This window comes from Sesamum indicum, linkage group LG11 (assembly GCF_026168435.1).
Source record: "Sesamum indicum cultivar Baizhima isolate 11 linkage group LG11, ASM2616843v1, whole genome shotgun sequence".
In the NCBI taxonomy this organism is placed as follows: Eukaryota; Viridiplantae; Streptophyta; class Magnoliopsida; order Lamiales; family Pedaliaceae; genus Sesamum; species Sesamum indicum.
In genome coordinates this window covers 8,997,135-9,015,103 of record NC_142667.1, presented here as the reverse complement: position 1 = coordinate 9,015,103, position 17,969 = coordinate 8,997,135, and the positions used below count along the sequence as shown (strand labels likewise).

At 36.3% G+C, this 17,969-nt stretch overlaps 3 protein-coding genes across 12 annotated transcripts; 1 reads left to right on the top strand and 2 right to left on the bottom strand.

The window, feature by feature from the left end:
* Window positions 1-1,456: 1,456 nt before the first annotated feature.
* Window positions 1,457-6,424, top strand: LOC105173467 (glucan endo-1,3-beta-glucosidase 4). 10 transcript variants are annotated; one of them, XM_020698083.2, is made up of 6 exons: window positions 1,457-1,675; window positions 2,934-2,993; window positions 3,106-3,224; window positions 3,654-4,901; window positions 5,907-5,934; window positions 6,062-6,424. In XM_020698083.2, exons 3-6 carry the CDS (start codon window positions 3,161-3,163, stop codon window positions 6,228-6,230), a joined length of 1,509 nt encoding a protein of 502 aa, XP_020553742.1. In that variant the 5' UTR covers window positions 1,457-1,675; window positions 2,934-2,993; window positions 3,106-3,160; the 3' UTR covers window positions 6,231-6,424. The 10 variants fall into 10 exon arrangements, with proteins under 10 accessions (XP_020553742.1, XP_011093511.1, XP_020553741.1 ...); XM_011095209.3 differs by having other exon boundaries at window positions 3,070-3,224; XM_020698082.2 differs by having other exon boundaries at window positions 1,457-1,701.
* Window positions 6,425-11,208: 4,784 nt separating this feature from the next.
* On the bottom strand, window positions 11,209-12,648 carry LOC105173806 (uncharacterized). Its single transcript, XM_020697705.2, has one exon. It carries the CDS (start codon window positions 12,646-12,648, stop codon window positions 11,536-11,538), a length of 1,113 nt encoding a protein of 370 aa, XP_020553364.2. The 3' UTR covers window positions 11,209-11,535.
* Window positions 12,649-13,737: 1,089 nt separating this feature from the next.
* Window positions 13,738-15,622, bottom strand: EMB3105 (Ribosomal L18p/L5e family protein). Its single transcript, XM_011095207.3, has 3 exons — window positions 15,375-15,622; window positions 14,320-14,481; window positions 13,738-14,052 (listed from the first exon to the last, which is right to left on the bottom strand). The coding sequence occupies exons 1-3, from the start codon at window positions 15,567-15,569 to the stop codon at window positions 13,903-13,905; spliced, it is 507 nt and encodes a 168-aa protein (XP_011093509.1). The 5' UTR covers window positions 15,570-15,622; the 3' UTR covers window positions 13,738-13,902.
* Between the last annotated feature and the right edge of the window lie 2,347 nt (window positions 15,623-17,969).

Genomic DNA, 17,969 nt, shown 5'->3' with positions numbered 1-17,969 from the left:
GTTCGTCAGTTGAGTAAAAACGTTACTTTTGAATTAAAGGACAAAAGTAGGGCCCACTTGGATTGCCAGTCTCTTTTCCTCGTCCACACCTCACTCCAATCTGGTTCCCACTCACCACGCTTTTTCTATTATAATTATTGTTAAATAATTCCCCCTCTCAATGTGCCAAGTGCGTTTGAATTTAAATAATTAATTTTTTATTTAGGGACGAATTATTGAAGAATAATTATATTAATATTTTAATAAATTAAATAATATATTAATTTAATTTATATCAATATAATAAATAAAAATAAAATAAATTTATATAAAGTTAAATGAATACCCACATTTTTACCATGTTTGTGCACTAACAACTCCATCTCACATGAACCATGTACAAAATTAAGGTCCAATTTGCCCCACAATTGTATAATTAATTGGAAATGATGTAATTATTTTGTGAGTTATTTTTTTTTAAAAAACATTACGGTGTTTAAATTTATAATTTTATAATTGATTATACAAATACAAATTATAATTGAATTTCAGAACTGACCTCGTATAAAAGATTAATAAATGAATTTAAAAATTATTTAATAAATACAATGGGTAAACAGCAACTTTCATCCAGAAAATAATTAGTGAAGAAAAGGGTTAAACGGTACAAAAATCGTGTTCGCACTCGAACTATAAGTTTAACTTACTCAATTGTAAGGCCACGATATATAAATTACAACATATAAAAATTTATTAGAACTTTATTAGTCTAGTCTGGTCTGACGATTACTTAATTAATAAAAAAATAATTAATTATGAAAAAATTGATTTGTTTGATTATACAAACACAAATTGTAGTTAAGTTCTTAAACTAATTAACTTCAACACAATTTAAAAATTATTTGATGGGATTAATGGGTAATTGGATCAAAAAATAATTATATTGAAATTAAAAATACTGCAAATTATAATTTTTATCAGAACATAGTCTTGATTGAATTTTCTAAATAAAAGTTACTTAAAACGCGACAAACGACACAAAAAATTTATTTACAGTCGAAACGAAAATTTGACTTATTTAGTCGCAGGTCACATGGTAACTTAAAAGCACAAATTATATCTGCAGCTCTTTTATATTTTGAAAAGTCTGAAATACAATTCTCAGAATTAAATTAATTTTCGAAATAAATATAATTTTCTTTAATATAACATACGATTATAATTATTTTATACGGGTTTCAATGAATACACTTCGATGTAGTAATATTATAAATATATAAAATATTTTTCTTGAATTTCTGTCTAAAATATTCCGTTAAATCAAATAAATTATAAAATGGAATGGGGTGAATATGGAATATCAAAAGTCTTAAGGGGTATAACAGAAATATTCTGAAAAAGACACCAAGCACAAACAGACGGGGTAAAAGTTAATACGGAACAGCAAACGATTGACATTGATTTATTACAATTCTTTTTTCGGTTTTTGTATTGTGTGTTGATTACTATACCTTGTCTGAGTGGACTATTCCCGCATTCCCCCGTCGCTTCGAGTTGCATCCTCGTTCTCACAGTCTATCAGCTCCTCTCCCGGGAACAGCTTTGAACTCTTACCATACGCATATACGGGAAACTACGCTCTTTGCATTGCTGGAAGCGAGCCCATCTGTCTGTTCATGGTTTCTTTTCTGTCTCCGTGAGTTTTTATAGTCAAAACCAGTGGTAATATGCTGTTTTAAGTTTGTGTCGTAAAGTTAACTTGGTGTTTTTTGCGCTGGGCTGCATATTTTGTTGTGGGGTTTCTGGAATTTGGTGTTGTGTTTGGATTATGTGATAATTGAACATGTGGGATGTGTACTTATGGCCCTTGAGAAATTGCTGCGTAAAGATTGAGTTTTTGGTCAGTTTCGAGTTTGTTGCTTAGCAAAGAAATGGGTGCTGGAAATGTGTTACTAGGTTCATGTTGTAGAGGTTGGGTTTCTGTCAGCCTTTTTTCTTTCTTGGATTCTGTTTTCCTAGTGTTTTTGCAGTTTCTTGTCTGTGAACTGAAGGGTGTTCATTTCAAGTGAGTGATCACACTTCTAGGCCTTCTTTATGCGTATCTTGATATGGGAATCTGAGACGCAGATTTCTTGAAGTTGGCTTCCATTTTCAGCACAAAGGACAGTGGAGTGAGTGACTTTCCAATTCTTTGTCCTCCCACCTTTTTTCACTACTTCTGTTCTGCTCTTGTTTTATTTTCTTGTGGGGGTCTAAATTTGATGCTTCGACTGGGATTTGGATGTGGGTTTAGTGGATTGAACCTTAAGTTTTGGCATTTGACTTAGCTGGGGTTGAATGCGTTTATAATTCTTTCACATTGTTGTAGGTTCTGTTTCTGAAGTTTGGAGTGAAAAGTTGTAATATTGACAGTTTATCTTGTAACATCTTCTTCTTTATGTAATATTCGTAGATTGTAGAAAATTTGCTTCCGGTTTATTGCTGCTTATTGTTTGACATGAGGTTCAATTTGCATTGTCTCTTGTTTGGTTGGCCTCGTGATTTGTTTGTCCTGTCTTCTTGCATGGGTTTCATTGGGAAGATTCGGATTGGAGAATGAGCATGATGTCATCGAGCTGTTCATTGGTGGCAGCCATTTACACCCCTTGATAAATAGTTGGCTATGCCATTTAAATGAGTGATGCATTGTTGTTTTGTTTCTTTCCTTTTAAAATAAGCTAGCTAATTATCTGAAGAGTTACTCTTAGAGGGTGTTTGAGTCTGTTTACTTTCATCATTTGAATTTGAGTTAATTGTCGTAGTCTTGAATTTAAATTGTTTTAATATTCTGGCTTATAAGTTGAATGAACTCCTATTACCCCCCAAATCTCGTATATATTTGGGTAACTACATGCATTTTTCGTGTCCATGCGATAATGGAAGTGGGGAACTTACTTTCCGTATTATGAATGCAGATGCTTGTAAGATCTATGCTTGTTAACAATATCTGAAGGCCATTATATACACTATTCAAGGTCGAGTCCATATCTCACACCTCCTTCTTAACGATAATTTACATCTGAGATAACAGTTTTTTTTTTTTCATCTAAGGACAACTGAAATTTGATAAAAAGCTCAGCGTTTCAGTTGAAGAAAAAGTTCAGGTGTTGGAAGATTTGAGCTAAATCCTTTGCTGGAGCTGATGACGGCTGCAATATGGTTTCAAGCTACCTTGCTTCTTTGCGGAGTACTCTTCAATGCAGTAGGTCGATCCAGTAACCTAACATGCTCCCTTTTAGCAATGTGCTCAGTATTGTAGGCCACCTGACCCTTATTATACGTTAGGCCTTGGAGTCCTTGACTTGGTGATTTTACTAACATATGTCAGGCATCGGATTGTGATATTTGCTGTAAAGCATTCTGGGATAGCAGTAGCCTGTTTAAAGGAATTCTGATCCAAATTATGCAATATTGATCTGATAACAGAGTTAAGATCAGATGGCATATAGGCCAAATGACTAATACAGCATTTTCTGATGATAACAAATTGGCTTTAGTGCAGATTGTCGAATTTGGTAATATGCATGTCCATTATTGATTTTTGGCATATGTCAACTTGATTGGTTAGATTAATAATATCTATAGTTAACGCTACTACCATAGAACTTTTCATCACAATGTGCTTGCTTCTACAGGTTCATTTGTTGGGATAAATATTGGGACTGACGTTTCAAACCTACCTTCAGCTGTTGAAATTGTTGCAATTCTTAGAGCTCATTCAATATCTCATGTGCGTCTTTTCAATGCTGATGCCCGCATGCTGAATGCCCTCTCAAATACTGGCATAGAGGTCATGATTAGTGTTACAAACGAGGAAGTTACAACGATTGGAGAATCACCATCAGCAGCAGCGGACTGGATCAACAAAAATGTTGCAGCCTATGTGCCAACTACCAATATCACAGCAATTGCTGTGGGCAGTGAAGTTCTTACTTCGCTTCCAAATGCCTCTGCTGTTATAGTTCCCGCTATGAATTACCTCAACAAAGCCCTTGTTGCCTCAAATCTGAATTATCTAGTTAAAGTATCAACTCCGCACTCGATGGGCATAATTTCTCGGCCCTTTCCTCCTTCTACTGCCACTTTTAATGCAACATGGAACTCCACTATTTACCAGATCCTTCAGTTCTTGAAAAACACAAATTCTTTCTACATGTTAAACGCTTATCCTTATTATGAATATGTTAAGAGCAACGGCATTTTCCCTCTCGAGTATGCTCTTTTCAAACCACTGCCCTCTGTCAAACAAATCGTAGACCCCAACACCCTTTTCCACTATAGCAGTATGTTTGATGCTTTGGTCGATGCTACCTATAATTCTATAGCTGCTCTCAACTTCTCAGGAATCCCTATAGTGGTTACTGAAACTGGATGGCCGTGGTCTGGTGGTGCAAACGAACCTGATGCTACAGCAGAAAATGCTGAAACATATAACAAGAACTTGATTAGGCGTGTGGCAAATGACTCCGGCCCGCCTAGTCAGCCCGCCATTCCCATTAACACATACATTTATGAGTTGTTCAACGAAGACAAGAGGGTTGGGCCCGAGTCAGGTAGAAACTGGGGTGTTCTTTTTACTAACGGCACTGCTGTTTATGACATAAAGTTGAGTACTTCTGAGAGTCTCGACGCAAATTCTTCGGCGGTGTTTTGCATAGCAAGATCAGGTGCCGATGAGACCTCGCTGCAGGATGGTCTTAATTGGGCTTGTGGGCCGGGCCAAGCTAACTGCGGGCCAATACAGCAAGGACAGCCTTGTTATATCCCCAACACATTGCAAAACCATGCTTCTTATGCTTACAATGATTACTATCAGAAAATGCGCAGCTCCGGTGGGACTTGTGACTTTGGAGGCACCGCTACAACAACTACTGTTGATCCTAGTAAGTTGTGGATAACATTCGTCTTTATCAAATTAGGTGAAAGAAAGACTACTTGATAATCTCGGTTATTGCCTTTTGGATCTCTATGTTTAGTAATTACTCTTAACATCAAATGGCTTGTGGTCTTTGGATTTCTGATTTCGATTAAAGTTTGAAGAAACTTTTTGCTTTCATTTTTCAGTTTCTTTATTTAACATTTTTCCTTATTGGCCGTGCATATTGACATAAAATGCTCTTGAATACTTCTGAATCCTTGATTTTATGGTATAACATCGCTACCTGGTCCAAGATGATGCCCTTTTGTAGCCGTGTTCAACAAATATAATGATCATTATGAAGGATATAAGTGCACATCTTTAAGATGTTCTTGTGTGGAATAACTTGTGTTGGATCTTGACATATTGGTCAAAAGATGTTCTTAGAAATTTCATTGTTCTGCTGGCAAGTTAAATAGATCCTTAGCAAAATCAAGCTTGTGCGGTAGCTGAAACTATGTCATCCGGAATCCTTTCTAGCAGTTCTCGGAATTCATTGAATGTGTTGTATAATCTGTATCAATACCTTTTCTTTCTGTTTTTCCCTAAGCCAAGGTAACTGTTTTAGGATTATCACCAGCCCCCTCTGACGAAGACAACCATTTCTGTTTCAATACATTTATTTGAACTTGTTGCTATTATGAAATACTCTCTTTAGAAACCTGTTCTTGAGTTCGTTTACAATGTATGCATATTTCTGAACTTTTTTTTGGTAATATCCTGCTGCAAACGTTTGTCCAGTCTTGAGAAGGGCTTATTCCCTTTTGCACATTTCACGTGCGACTTATCTAGATATCCACCGCCAAAATGGCTAATTATATGTTGTTTTTGCATTAAAAAGCTGCTCTTATATCTGCTTATTTTCGATTCTGACCAATGCATACACCTGTCTATGTATTTTTACGTCGTATTCTACACAAAAAGCCGCTAGTATTTTGCAATAATAAATTCCTTCCACATTCCTTTCCAGGTTATGGATCATGCAGATTTACAGGAAGGTGAGACTCTTACGTTTCCTCTCTGTCTATTACTAGACCAACTATTTAGGAAAACAGAAAGAGACAATACTTGCTCTTGTTGTTCTTTACTTGACCTCTGAAATGTGGCTTTATATTTTTCGTGCAGTCTGAATTCAAGCACAGGAGAAGGGCTATTTCCGCCTCCAGTGTTTGGACCCGTCGGTCCACCCTCAGGATGTTCACAAAATTTCGTCCATCTTGGTACAGTATTTGCTTTGTTTGCTGCTCTGATTTTGTCGGGTATGGATGTGGAACACTTTGTGGCATTATGGTAAACTGAAACTGTGATGGTCGACGTTTTGAAACTGACCATCTTCCGTTAGGGGTTGTAGCTGATTGATTCCAGTCCAGTTTTTGATTGTGAGTTGCTGACACTTCAATTCTTGTTTTACACGAGTATATAATGTTTTTCTTGGAATAATGTTGGCGATAGCTCTGCTGTTTATATGTCACACTAGTGTATAATGTTTTCTATGAACTGTCTCAATAGCTCTGTTATTGCGTTATGAGTATATGTTTTTATAATATATATATATATATATATATATACACACACTAGTATGAATTTCGTGCTATGAACGGAAATTTACAAATTCAATAGTACTTTCATAAATTCTAAATTATATAATAGTATATACGTCATATTTTAATAACCGTCTTACTATATACAATAGTCCAAATTCGGGAAAAGTATTATTTTAGTTCGCTAAGTATGCATAATTTTAATTTTAGTCCGATAACTATGTCTATTTTTGTTTAGGTCCAGTAACTTACGAAATTGTTTACTTTTAGTCCTCTGACAGATTTTCGGACAATTTTACCCCTATGCAACTTTTGAAGGACAGTTTTAGTCCATATGCACTCATAGGGGTAAAATTGTCCAAAAATCTGCCAGAGGACTAAAAGTAAGCAATTTTGTAAGTTACTGGACCTAAACAAAAATGAACATAGTTATCGGACTAAAATTAAAATTAGACATACTTAGCGGACTAAAATAATACTTTTCACTCCAAACTCAATGTTAAATTCTTTACTAAATTTATTTAGGGACTGTTTTTTTGAAAATAACAATAGAATACTATTATATTTTTCCACATTGATCAAAATTATTTTATCAGTCTTAAAATTAAAAAATATTTAAGAAGTAAATATAAGAATACTTTATTGTAGATTCTCATAAAAAAAAAAAAACATCGTATTTAAAAGATGTAGAAAAGAAGTTTAATTAAAACACAAAAAAGAAAATACATAAGTGATGTGAAATTCAACATAAAAAAGAAACAGAATAAAAAAAATCGTTGGATAATGCATCAAGAAAAGAAGCTTGCAATGGTCTATGAAGTTTGCCACTTACATTAATGAAAATATATTATTATGTTATACAATGAGACGCCTTGCTATTTTCTAATAACAATTGTAAACAAAAATTAAATTGAAAAATTCATATATTTATCGTCATTCTGTATTCCAATAAATGCAGACCTATTAAAATTTTGATGGAACAACATTAACAAATTATTTCACGATGGATCTTCAACAAAAATTATAAGATCAACGGGAATTAATCATATAAAATAAATTTTCGTATTCCAATGCTTAAGTCAGTAATGATTTTACTGAAAAAGAATAAAGAAAACATGAATTAAAATGAGAATAAATGATAAAAAGTATATATTCGTATGGAGTACAACATACAAGCTCAAAATAGCCTACAAACCAAGAGAAAAATGACAGAATGAGTGAGAGTTTGAGAGTGGGGGTTGATGTTACCAAATAACTGTACAAGGCCTCTATTTAGAGGCGTGTACAAAGCAGGTTCAGAGCGGGGTTGCAGAGTGCCGTATGCGTTGTAAAGCCCTTTGAGTTGGCTATCATCTAGAAAAATTCATTTGTGATTTGGATAAATATTGAAAGAGGTATGACTGTTTTACCAAGTTATGTTAAGTCTGCCAAGATTTCCAAAACGTTGATATTAGTGGCTTATCAGCTCAATTCCCACCCAATCTATGCGAATCTTTGTGAGATATTTTAGTATGACATGTCTTGATATTTTGGAAAGCTATATGTAGTATTTTTCCAACTATATGATGACGTGTCCGGCTGTAATGTTCTTGTTTCTCGGACCTGCCAGTTCAGTAAAGTAAATGGTAAGCCTGCGGGCCTTAGCTCCCTGCTGATAGCTAACTGAGCTGATGTGCCCTGCTTGTGGGCTTAGTCCATGAAAGGTTTCGGGGGCATCATTACTCCTCCCACTCTAGGAGTGCATATCATAGAGCAGGATTGCTAGAGTAAGTAGGATATCCTACAAAAAAATAAGAGAGCTTTCATGCTCATCAGTAGGATGAACCCCCCTAGGCTCCTTGAGTAAAATTGACCGGCTAAAGGACTCCAGGTGGAGAGTCCTTCTACCTTAAGGAATTAGAGCGTGTTGATCTAGGGGATTCTTTAATTGACTTGGTAGCTTGAACTTTCTGCTATGCTTTTTTATTCCTGCAGGTTAGTATAAGTACTTGGTTGAGAAATACCCACCTTATATGCTATGTAAGAATGTTCCTCGAAGGTGTTAGAGTAATGCTAAGTAGGATAAGATAGGGAGGCTTTTCCATCTCCTGCTAGTATAAGTTACCCAAGTAGTAAAAGAAAATGCTTTATCACAAAAGTTTAGCCAGAAAACTAGGCAAGTAGGTAAGATAATTCTTAACCTAAGTAGATATGTCTTTGTTGCGACAAACCTTTAAGTTTAGGCAACATGTTATAGGGCAAGAAATATTGATCTGCTTTGCTATGCTGATGCAAACATACTTGTTCCAACTGCTTCTTTCATTAGAGCTAAAGATATGATTTTGTTAGTAGGAGAGAATATATTTCACAGTAAATGAGTAAGGATAGAACTTAAGTAGTAAGTCTGCCTAAGCAAGTTATTAGCATTATGCTAAAACAAATGTGCCAACAGAAGGCAGCTGGAAACTGAAGTGAGTGTGTCAGCTGGTAGTTGCTCGTATGTTGTATATGTCAGCTGGTGATGGCTGAGTTGGATGCGTACGCCAGTCAGTGGCGGTTCATCTCACTAAGTGCACCAGTTGGTGGTAGCTAACATAAGTGCGTGCATCAGCTAGGGGCGACTTATTGGAAGCGTGTACCATGTGCCAACTAGGGGCAACTTATGTAGAAGCATGCGCCAGTTAAGGTGCGACTTACTAGGAGGGCGCCAGTTGGTGACAACTTATTAGGAGCGTGAGCCAGCTGATGGTAGCTTATGTAAGTACGTATACCGGCTAGGGATGACTTGTGTAAAAATATGCGCTAGCTGGTGGCAACGACTTATTTGAAGTCAGCTAGGAACTGGAAATGAGCCTGCGAGTAACACAAGATGGCAAGCAAGAATTACCTTTATTCATGTGAGATAATGCTTGATTACAAGAATAGCAAGTTGCAAGTAAAGAGTAGCGCTTTCAGGAGTAAAACTTCCTGAGGTTATAAGCGTTCTATGGTCGAGAAAGTTTCCTGCCATTAGTGCCTTCCAACTCGTATGCCCCAAATTTATGACCCGAGTCACTCTAAAGGCTCTTCCCAGTTAGGGGCCAGCTTTCCCACTGGCCTAAGAGCATCAACTCATCTAAACATCAGGACTCCCACTTGGAATTTCCTTTTTTTTTACTCGTCGGTTGTAGGCATTCACCACCCTTTGCTTGTATCTTTCTATGCGAACGCGAGCATCTTCTCGAACTTCTTCCACTAGGTCCAAGTTGGCTCGTATCATTGCTTTCCTGCTTTTAGTGCTGGATTCTGAAGGTCTTCAGCTCCGCTTTAGGCCGGATGATGACCTCTAATCCGTACACCACGTTAAAAGGTATTTCTCCAATGGTCGATTTGGGGGTGGTTCTGTACGACCACAAAACACCGGGCAGTACATCTACTCATTGCACTCCTGCCTACTCCACCTTGGTTTTGATGCCTTGCACCAAGATGCTATTATTTAGTTCTACTTGCCCATTAGTTTGGGGTAGGCAACTAACATAAAATGTTGTTGGATGCCTAATTTGGCATACCAATCTTAGATTTCCAGCCTTGAAATTGATGGCCATTGTCAGAAATAATAACACGGGGTATGTCATACCTGTAGATTATATTCTTTTAGAGAAATATTAGTACTTCATTTTCTATAATCCTGGCAAGAGGTTCGGATTCCACCCATTTGCTGAAGTAGCATACTGCCATGAGGAAGAATTTAAATTGCCCTTATGCAACTAGAGAAGGACCCAAAATATCCCCCACTGGAAAAATGGGCAAGGTGCTTATAAGACTTTGAACGGTTTAGCTGGAATGTGAATGAGTGGAGCGTGCCTTTAGCATTGCTCACACTTCCTCACCCAATCTATTGCATCCTTCTTGAGGGTAAGCTAAAAGTATCCGGCTCGTAAACGTTTACTTGTAAGAGCTACACTACCTGTGTGAGATCCACATGCTCCTTCATGTATTTCCTGTAATATGTTCCTGCCTTCTTTTGCGACAGACATCAGAGGTAAGGTTGGAAGAAATTATGCTTGTAAGGTTTCCGTCCCACAGGGCAAATCTAGCTGCCCTGCTCCTTAGGCGGGCTACCTCTTTCTTATCAGTAGGAAGAACTTCTTCCTTCAAGTAGTCTAAGAGAGCTTCCTCCAATCCATACGATTCTGTAAGACGGTCGTGTTAGTATTAAAAGGTCTTTAAATGAGAGTTCTTATAGTAATAGTGTGGGTTTGCAGTCAACTATAGAGCTAGCTAGGTAATCAGCCTTGGTGTTTTTCCTATGTGGAATTTGATGGAGCTGGATGCTTTTCAGTTGGCTTGTGAGTTCGCTCATCTCCTAAGGTACTCTTTCATTTGGTCTTCCTTGACCTCATATGTGCCTCCTACTTGGTTGGTTACTAGTTGGGAATTGGAGTAGGTAATTAGGTTCCTAGCTCCTGCATCCAGCGCTATCCTAATAATTGCTATATTTCTGTGTTGTAATTTGATCACAACCATGTACCCTATTTATAGATGTACTCAAGCCTATCCTTAAGAGGAATCTATATCCTAATGATTGAAAGAGTACAAACTCAATCTCAGATAGGGTTATCCTAGAGGAGTCCTTATCACAACATGTATTTGGGAGACTCAAACTCTATCTCAAATATGGATGCATATTGGGTCACGAGTCCATAGACTCGACCCAGTATTCAACATAAACAAAAATAATAAATGCATTTTATTGAATAGTATGTAAAGCCTACAAGAAGGTGGCATGAAATACAAATAAAAGTTCACAAATACATTGCAACAACTACTAGCATACAAAGCCAGAACTTTGGTTCACAACCAAAAAATATAATTGTATAGTTTATTTCTTGAGAAAGATTTCATTTGACTATTTTCCCCTGGGCTATTCCTCTTTGCTGAGGTATCGGATGTCTCGGATAATAGGAGAGGGAAAGAACTTTATTTGTAGATGGAATTGTTGACAAAGACTGGAAAACATGAAAGACCAACTGTTGTTTGAGACGCGACATTGATGTAAGGTTATAAATAATGTGATGGTGGTGGAGGGGGCTGAAAGCTCTAATAGTAAACTGGCGGTGGAGGTGGTGACTCAAACTTGTAGGGTGGTGGTGGTGGAGGAGGAGATATGTAAATATATGGAGGCGGTGGTGGTGACTCATATTTGTAGGGTCGCGGTGGAGGTGACTCATACTTGTAAAGGGGTGGTGGTGGAGATTTGTAAACATATGGAGGTGGTGGTGGTGATTCATATTTGTAGGGTGGGGGTGGTGATTCATATTTGTAGGGTGGGGGTGGAGGTGATTCATATTTATAAGGTGGTGGTGGTGGCGATTCATACTTGTAAGGTGGGGGTGGAGGAGATTTGTAAACATATGGAGAGGGTGGAGGTAATTCATACTTGTAAGGTGGTGGTGGAGGAGATCTGTAAACATATGGAGGCGGCGGTGGTGACTCATACTTGTAGGGTCGGGGCGGAGGTGACTCATACTTGTAAGGTGGTGGTGGAGGAGATTTGTAAACATATGGCGGTGGTGGTGGGGGAGATTTGTAAACATATGGAGGCGGTGGTGGTGACTCATACTTGTAGGGTGGAGGCGGAGGTGACTCATACTTGTAAGGTGGAGGTGGTGGAGATTCGTATACATATAGAGGCGGTGGTGGTGACTCATACTTATAAGGTGGTGGTGGAGGAGATCTGTAAACATATGGTGGTGGTGGAGGCGACTCATACTTGTACGGCGGGGGTGGAGGCGACTCATACTTGTAAGGCGGTGGTGGTGGAGATTTGTAAATATATGGAGGTGGTGGTGACTCATACTTGTAGGGCGGGGGTGGAGGGCGTTCATACTTATAAGGTGGTGGTGGAGGAGATTTGTATACATATGGCGGTGGTGGTGGTGACTCATACTTGTAGGGTGGTGGTGGTGGGGATTTATACACATAAGGAGGAGGTGGTGGCGACTCATACTTATAAGGCGGCAGCAGCGACACATACTTGTAAGGTGGAGGTGGCGGGGGTGATGCATATGTATAAGGAGGAGGTGGTGGTGGTGAATTATACGAGTAGGGCAGCCACGAACTCCATGATGGGAAGTCGGCATTTACAATTGCAGCAAGCGTGGAGAAGAGAGCTAGCCGAACCCACAGCTGGGGTTCCGTGTTCCTCACCATGGCTTCTAACGATCAGAATAATGTAAGTTTCACTGATTAATCACCAGCTGTACTTTTGGTTCTACTTCTACCTTGTGTGGACTTATTTAGAATATATATAGCGATTTCTTCTAACCATGCATTGAACTAGTCTAAGGTTATTTGTCTGAATGCTTGCCATTTTTCTTCTATGGTTCGGTAATTGCTTATGTAGGATGCAGGTTAGAACTAGTCAGTTTATTAAGAGCAGTTAATCTTCATTACATTCAATTGTGGAGATAGCTGATAATTGATGTACCATAATTGTTTTTCCCACACTATTATCAGAACTAGTCATTTTAGGGGAGCAGTTAATTTTCCTTGTATTTATATTATAAATGCTTTTCCTACAGTACTACTGTCTGGACTTGATTACTCAGAATGACTGCTTCTTTGTCTGACTGATGTTTTTTAATTGAAGTTAAAACTATTCGACAATGAAACTAAGGCTGTATGGGAAAGGTTAAAGAACCTTCTTCTTGTGATATTCAAAGAAGACTTTTAATCCCTTCAGACTGGTAAAACGTCTTGCAGGTAATATCTGCAACTTGAATTAATAACATAACATTAAGTCAGTTTTCACTCAATAAGGTTGTTAGATTGACTGTTTGATGCATACACTTGAACTGCTGTTTTTCTCCTACTGCATTTCACTATATGTTAGTACGATATTCTGAAGAAGAGTACAGTATATAAGGAAGTATCAAATTGTACGTCGCGGGAGGCGTTGAATTGGTCTTATTTATTTCTTTGCAGCTCAGTTGCATTTCGTTTTTCATGATCAGCGAAGGCTGTACTGCATATAAATGTTGCTAAGGCTTGTCTCGTCAATGAAATTTTATATCATTTGAAGTTTTACATGAAAAGATAAATCATTTGTCACTGTCCATTTCAGTAGAGGGACAATCTTGTTCCTGTATTCAAAATGCAATGAGAACAAACATAATATTAGAATTCGATGATGATCAAGCAGCTTTGTCCCATGATTATTGATGTATAATGGCTCTTTTGGTCGAAAAAAGGTAATATATTCAAGGAATGTGGATTAAATATCACCATGATACAACAAAGTGATCATCAATTTCCCTTTTCATACTAAAGTTTCACAAGAAATTACAGATTAACACGATGAAAAAGAGCTGTCGAAATTCAGGGCTATTTTCATGCGTTCTTCACTTGCAATGATTCACAGACCAAAATAGTCATGAAAGATTAGCATTAGGAAGAATTTCAACTTCAAAACTGCAAACCATGCTCCCGAGCGGCATCAGCAAGGGCCTCAATCCGCCCATGGTAGGGGTAACCACCTCGGTCAAAGGCCACCTTCGTTATCCCTTTTTCAAGACAAGTTTTTGCAAGAATTTCACCCACTTTTTTAGCAACATCCTGTCATAAATAGGAATTTGAGGATCGGAAATCCTTTGCGCTATGAAACTATTCAAATAAGTCAAAGTGATTTGTTAGTGGGGATTTCAAATACTGAGTTCCAAATTCGTCAATCCAAACATAACATTATTGTTTAATTCTGCAGAATAAGGCTTCTAGAGAGGCAAATGATTTTGTAATTAATCAGTAAGAAAAACGTTGCAAGAGCAGTTAGCATCTATAACCATTCGGCATACAAGAATTTGGAGGAAGCATCAATCAACTTACAATAGTTGGCCCTGAGCTATAGTCGAACTCCTCTGAGATGGGTTTCTGCATAGTAGAAGCTGAAGCAAGAGTATGCATCTTCGAATCATCAATCACCTGAGCGTAAATATGCTTATTGGAGCGAAAAACGCATAATCTTGGTCTTTCAGGTGTCCCTTCAACCTGCAAAGGCAAGACATCACTCGACTTTGGACGTCTCATGTGTCACTAAGACACATTACTGAAACGTAACGACAAGAAAGAAATGCAGTAGGAACATGATACTAAGGAAAATGTGGCAAAAACACAAGATCCAACCCAGAAAAAGTACTAAACTAGACTCTATGGCATTCAGCACTCCAGTAAAATTTTCTTCTTTTCGTTTACTTCATTATCCAGATAAATTAAGATGAACAGAAAGAGTTTAAGAGCAAGTCACCAGCAACCAGTAATCAGGTATGATGGTGCATATTATATTGTACCTAAAAATCTGGCAAAGAATAGAACGAATCAACAAAATATTCTGTAATCCCACCAGAAATCTGTACTTGAGGAAGATTCATTTCTAGTCATAGCCAGCAACCTGGTTCCATAAACTAACTCAGTTTCCTTTCATATCAAACATCTCTTGTTCCCATATCCATATTGTACCAAAATCTAACTATAAGTAGCAACTTTTAACCTAGCATACCCCTTAGGCAGCAATTAATGTTTCATCAGCCACATTGTCCTGCCTTAGGGATAAAATTGTTGAACAAGAGATATGCTTCTTTTTCTACTGCACCACAACCTATACGCCACTAAACTTCCTGCATTGTATAGACAACTTCTTTACTGAGTGAAACAAAATCACTTTTTCTCACACCATCATATTTTCAAACACTTAGAGGACATTCCTTATAGCACAAACTCCCACTGCATTCCGTCACTACATTATGCATAATACTATCCTTACCTGACTTCCCTTCTCCATGAAAACATCTTTGTGCAATCCCTTTAATCTTATAAACCAAGAAATGCGATTCCTGCAGAAATTAAACGCAAAGGTACAGGGAAAAAGCAAGTGAAAGACTTGCCTTCTTACGGATACGAGCATGGCGAGCAGTCCTGTCCTGGGTTCGAGTTCTGGACTTGGCTTCAACCACGAGACGCCGAGGGTGGAGAGCTAAAGCAGGAAGTGAACTGGGTCGGGTCCCATCGCAAAGTTGCTGGGTTCGGGTAGTGGCCCAAGTGCTCTGGAGGAACGAGAGTGAAATTGAATTGCAAGACATGGCTTGGGTCTTCTATCTCTCTACCGTGCTGAAGGAAGAAGTGTGTCGGGATAAGGAGGGATAGAAGGATAAAGAAGGCGAAATTGCAACTTAGGCCCCCATAAAATGTGAAAATCAAATTTGGTTCCCCAAAAGAAAAACAAAGAAAGTGAAGGAGATTTCCTTTTTTAGAAATACTTTTCATCTCATATCATCTCCTCAAATATTTTTGAGAAAACTGCAATTTTCGTTGTAAGCTACAGTGTGATTTGTAATATTATTTTCATACCTTTTAAAATAGTTAATATTATTTTCACATTTTAGGAAAACGTTGTAAAGTTAGTCGCCCTGATACAATGTTTGTCTTACACTTTATAAAAATATTGCAAAGGTAGTCCCACATCAAGTATGTCCGTAGCATGTCCGATATCATGTCTTTTTTATTTTTTTATTTTATATTTTTTGGCACATGAATGTCGTGTCTGACTCGTATCCGAATTGTGTTCGTGAGATAATTTTTTAAAATATCTGTGCTTTATAGATCAGCCTATTCCCTACATATTAAGGTCAATTTTGGTAGATAGCACATTAGCACGTACATAATTAATCATATTATCATGACAATATAGGAAATGACGAATTATAAATTCATACCAAATCCTATATTTAAATTGAAATTTATTGTCCATTTATCTCATACAACAACGTAAACAAGGCCATAATGTATAAGGGCAAAACTCACATAAATTGTAATAAATTTACACTATATACAAAAATATGAACCCATAAGTGTTTATTTTCGATTATAAACCCTTACTTTAATTATATTATAGGTATTTAAAATCCTAATATTTTTATTCTAAGTCTGCTTCACATAAAATTAAGACAAGGGATTTAATAACCAATTAGCTTTACATAAAATTATATTGAAAATGAGTAAATTATATTGAAAATAGAAATACAAAAAATGATAAATAAATAAATAGTAGAGAAATATATTTTTGTTAAGAGTAAAACTAGAAATAAAAACACTAAGTTTATTTATTGGAAATTGTATATGAAAATTTAATTATTGAGTGAATCTCTTATTATTTGATTTTTCAATATAAGATAATTATGTATGTACATAAAAGATTAATATAGATAAGAAATAGATAGTACCAATTAGATTCATATAAATAAGATCAAGAAACACACTAAAAATATAAAATTATAAATTATAAATAAAGGCAAAAGATAAAAATTATTCAATAATATTTCAAATTTAAAAGTTAATGAGATTGTTGACAATATTTTGATAAAAGTTAATAGTTGTTTTTCTATATAATTAGCATAGATATAGGTAGGGGTGCAAATGATCCGAACCCAATCGAAAATTTGAGCTCGAGCTCGAGCTCAACGAGTTCAAAAAGATAGGTTCGAGTTCAAGTTCAATTAATTTTTTTTCTAAAATATTCAAATTTTAAAAATATGGACTATTATACCATGCGGAATACACCATTTAAAAATCTAAATAAAAACTCAAATCTAATAGGCAATTCTCACATTGCATATTTACTACCTTTTCAGCTTTTCTTTTTTATTTCTAATTTTAATTTTAATGAATTACTTGATTGATCGATTTATTTAATAAATATAGAGATAAGTAATATATTTATTTATATACATTAAATAAATATAGGATTAAGATAACCAACAAATGTATTTTGTTGTAGTGGATATTAAATATAACAGTAAAATTCATATATATACTACAAAAAATGCGAAATTTGTAACGGCTTCTTTGGAACTACCACAAGGCCGTTTCAAAATGCACGGCTTTTGTTACGTATTTGTAACAGTTAGGATGTTATGACGTCATGTCAGTGCTGATAACAATTTAAGTTATTTGTAACAACCTAAACTGTTTAAGGAGCCATTACAATATTAATACATCCGTAACGTCGTTACAAGATATTGGTTGTTACAATGTGTAACACTTTTTGTAATTATTTCTGAGTGAGAGAGTGTATGTTGAAAGGTGCAAAAATCGTGTGTATATGGATGACTTTTTTTACCAGATAATATTACAAAAGCCTTTCCAAATGTTGGCATTATAACGGCTATATTTTTTTAACAACTATTTTTTCAACGGTTATTTTTTTCATTTCAAAGGCCGTTACAATAACTGGTACAAAATAGATTATATACGTATGTGTTGTAAGTTGTTTTCATTTTATTTTTATTTGTTGTAGAGTTGCTTATTAACCGCATACACTCTCAATATCTCTCTGATTTTTGTGCATATACACTTGATCAAGTAGATTATTACTTAGTTTTTGGATCGGCAATTGATGATCTCTTGAGTTGGTTGATCAGGCAACAACGACTTATTTAACCCTTTTGTTAATTAAATTTATAGTTTACTTATTTTAGTTTTAT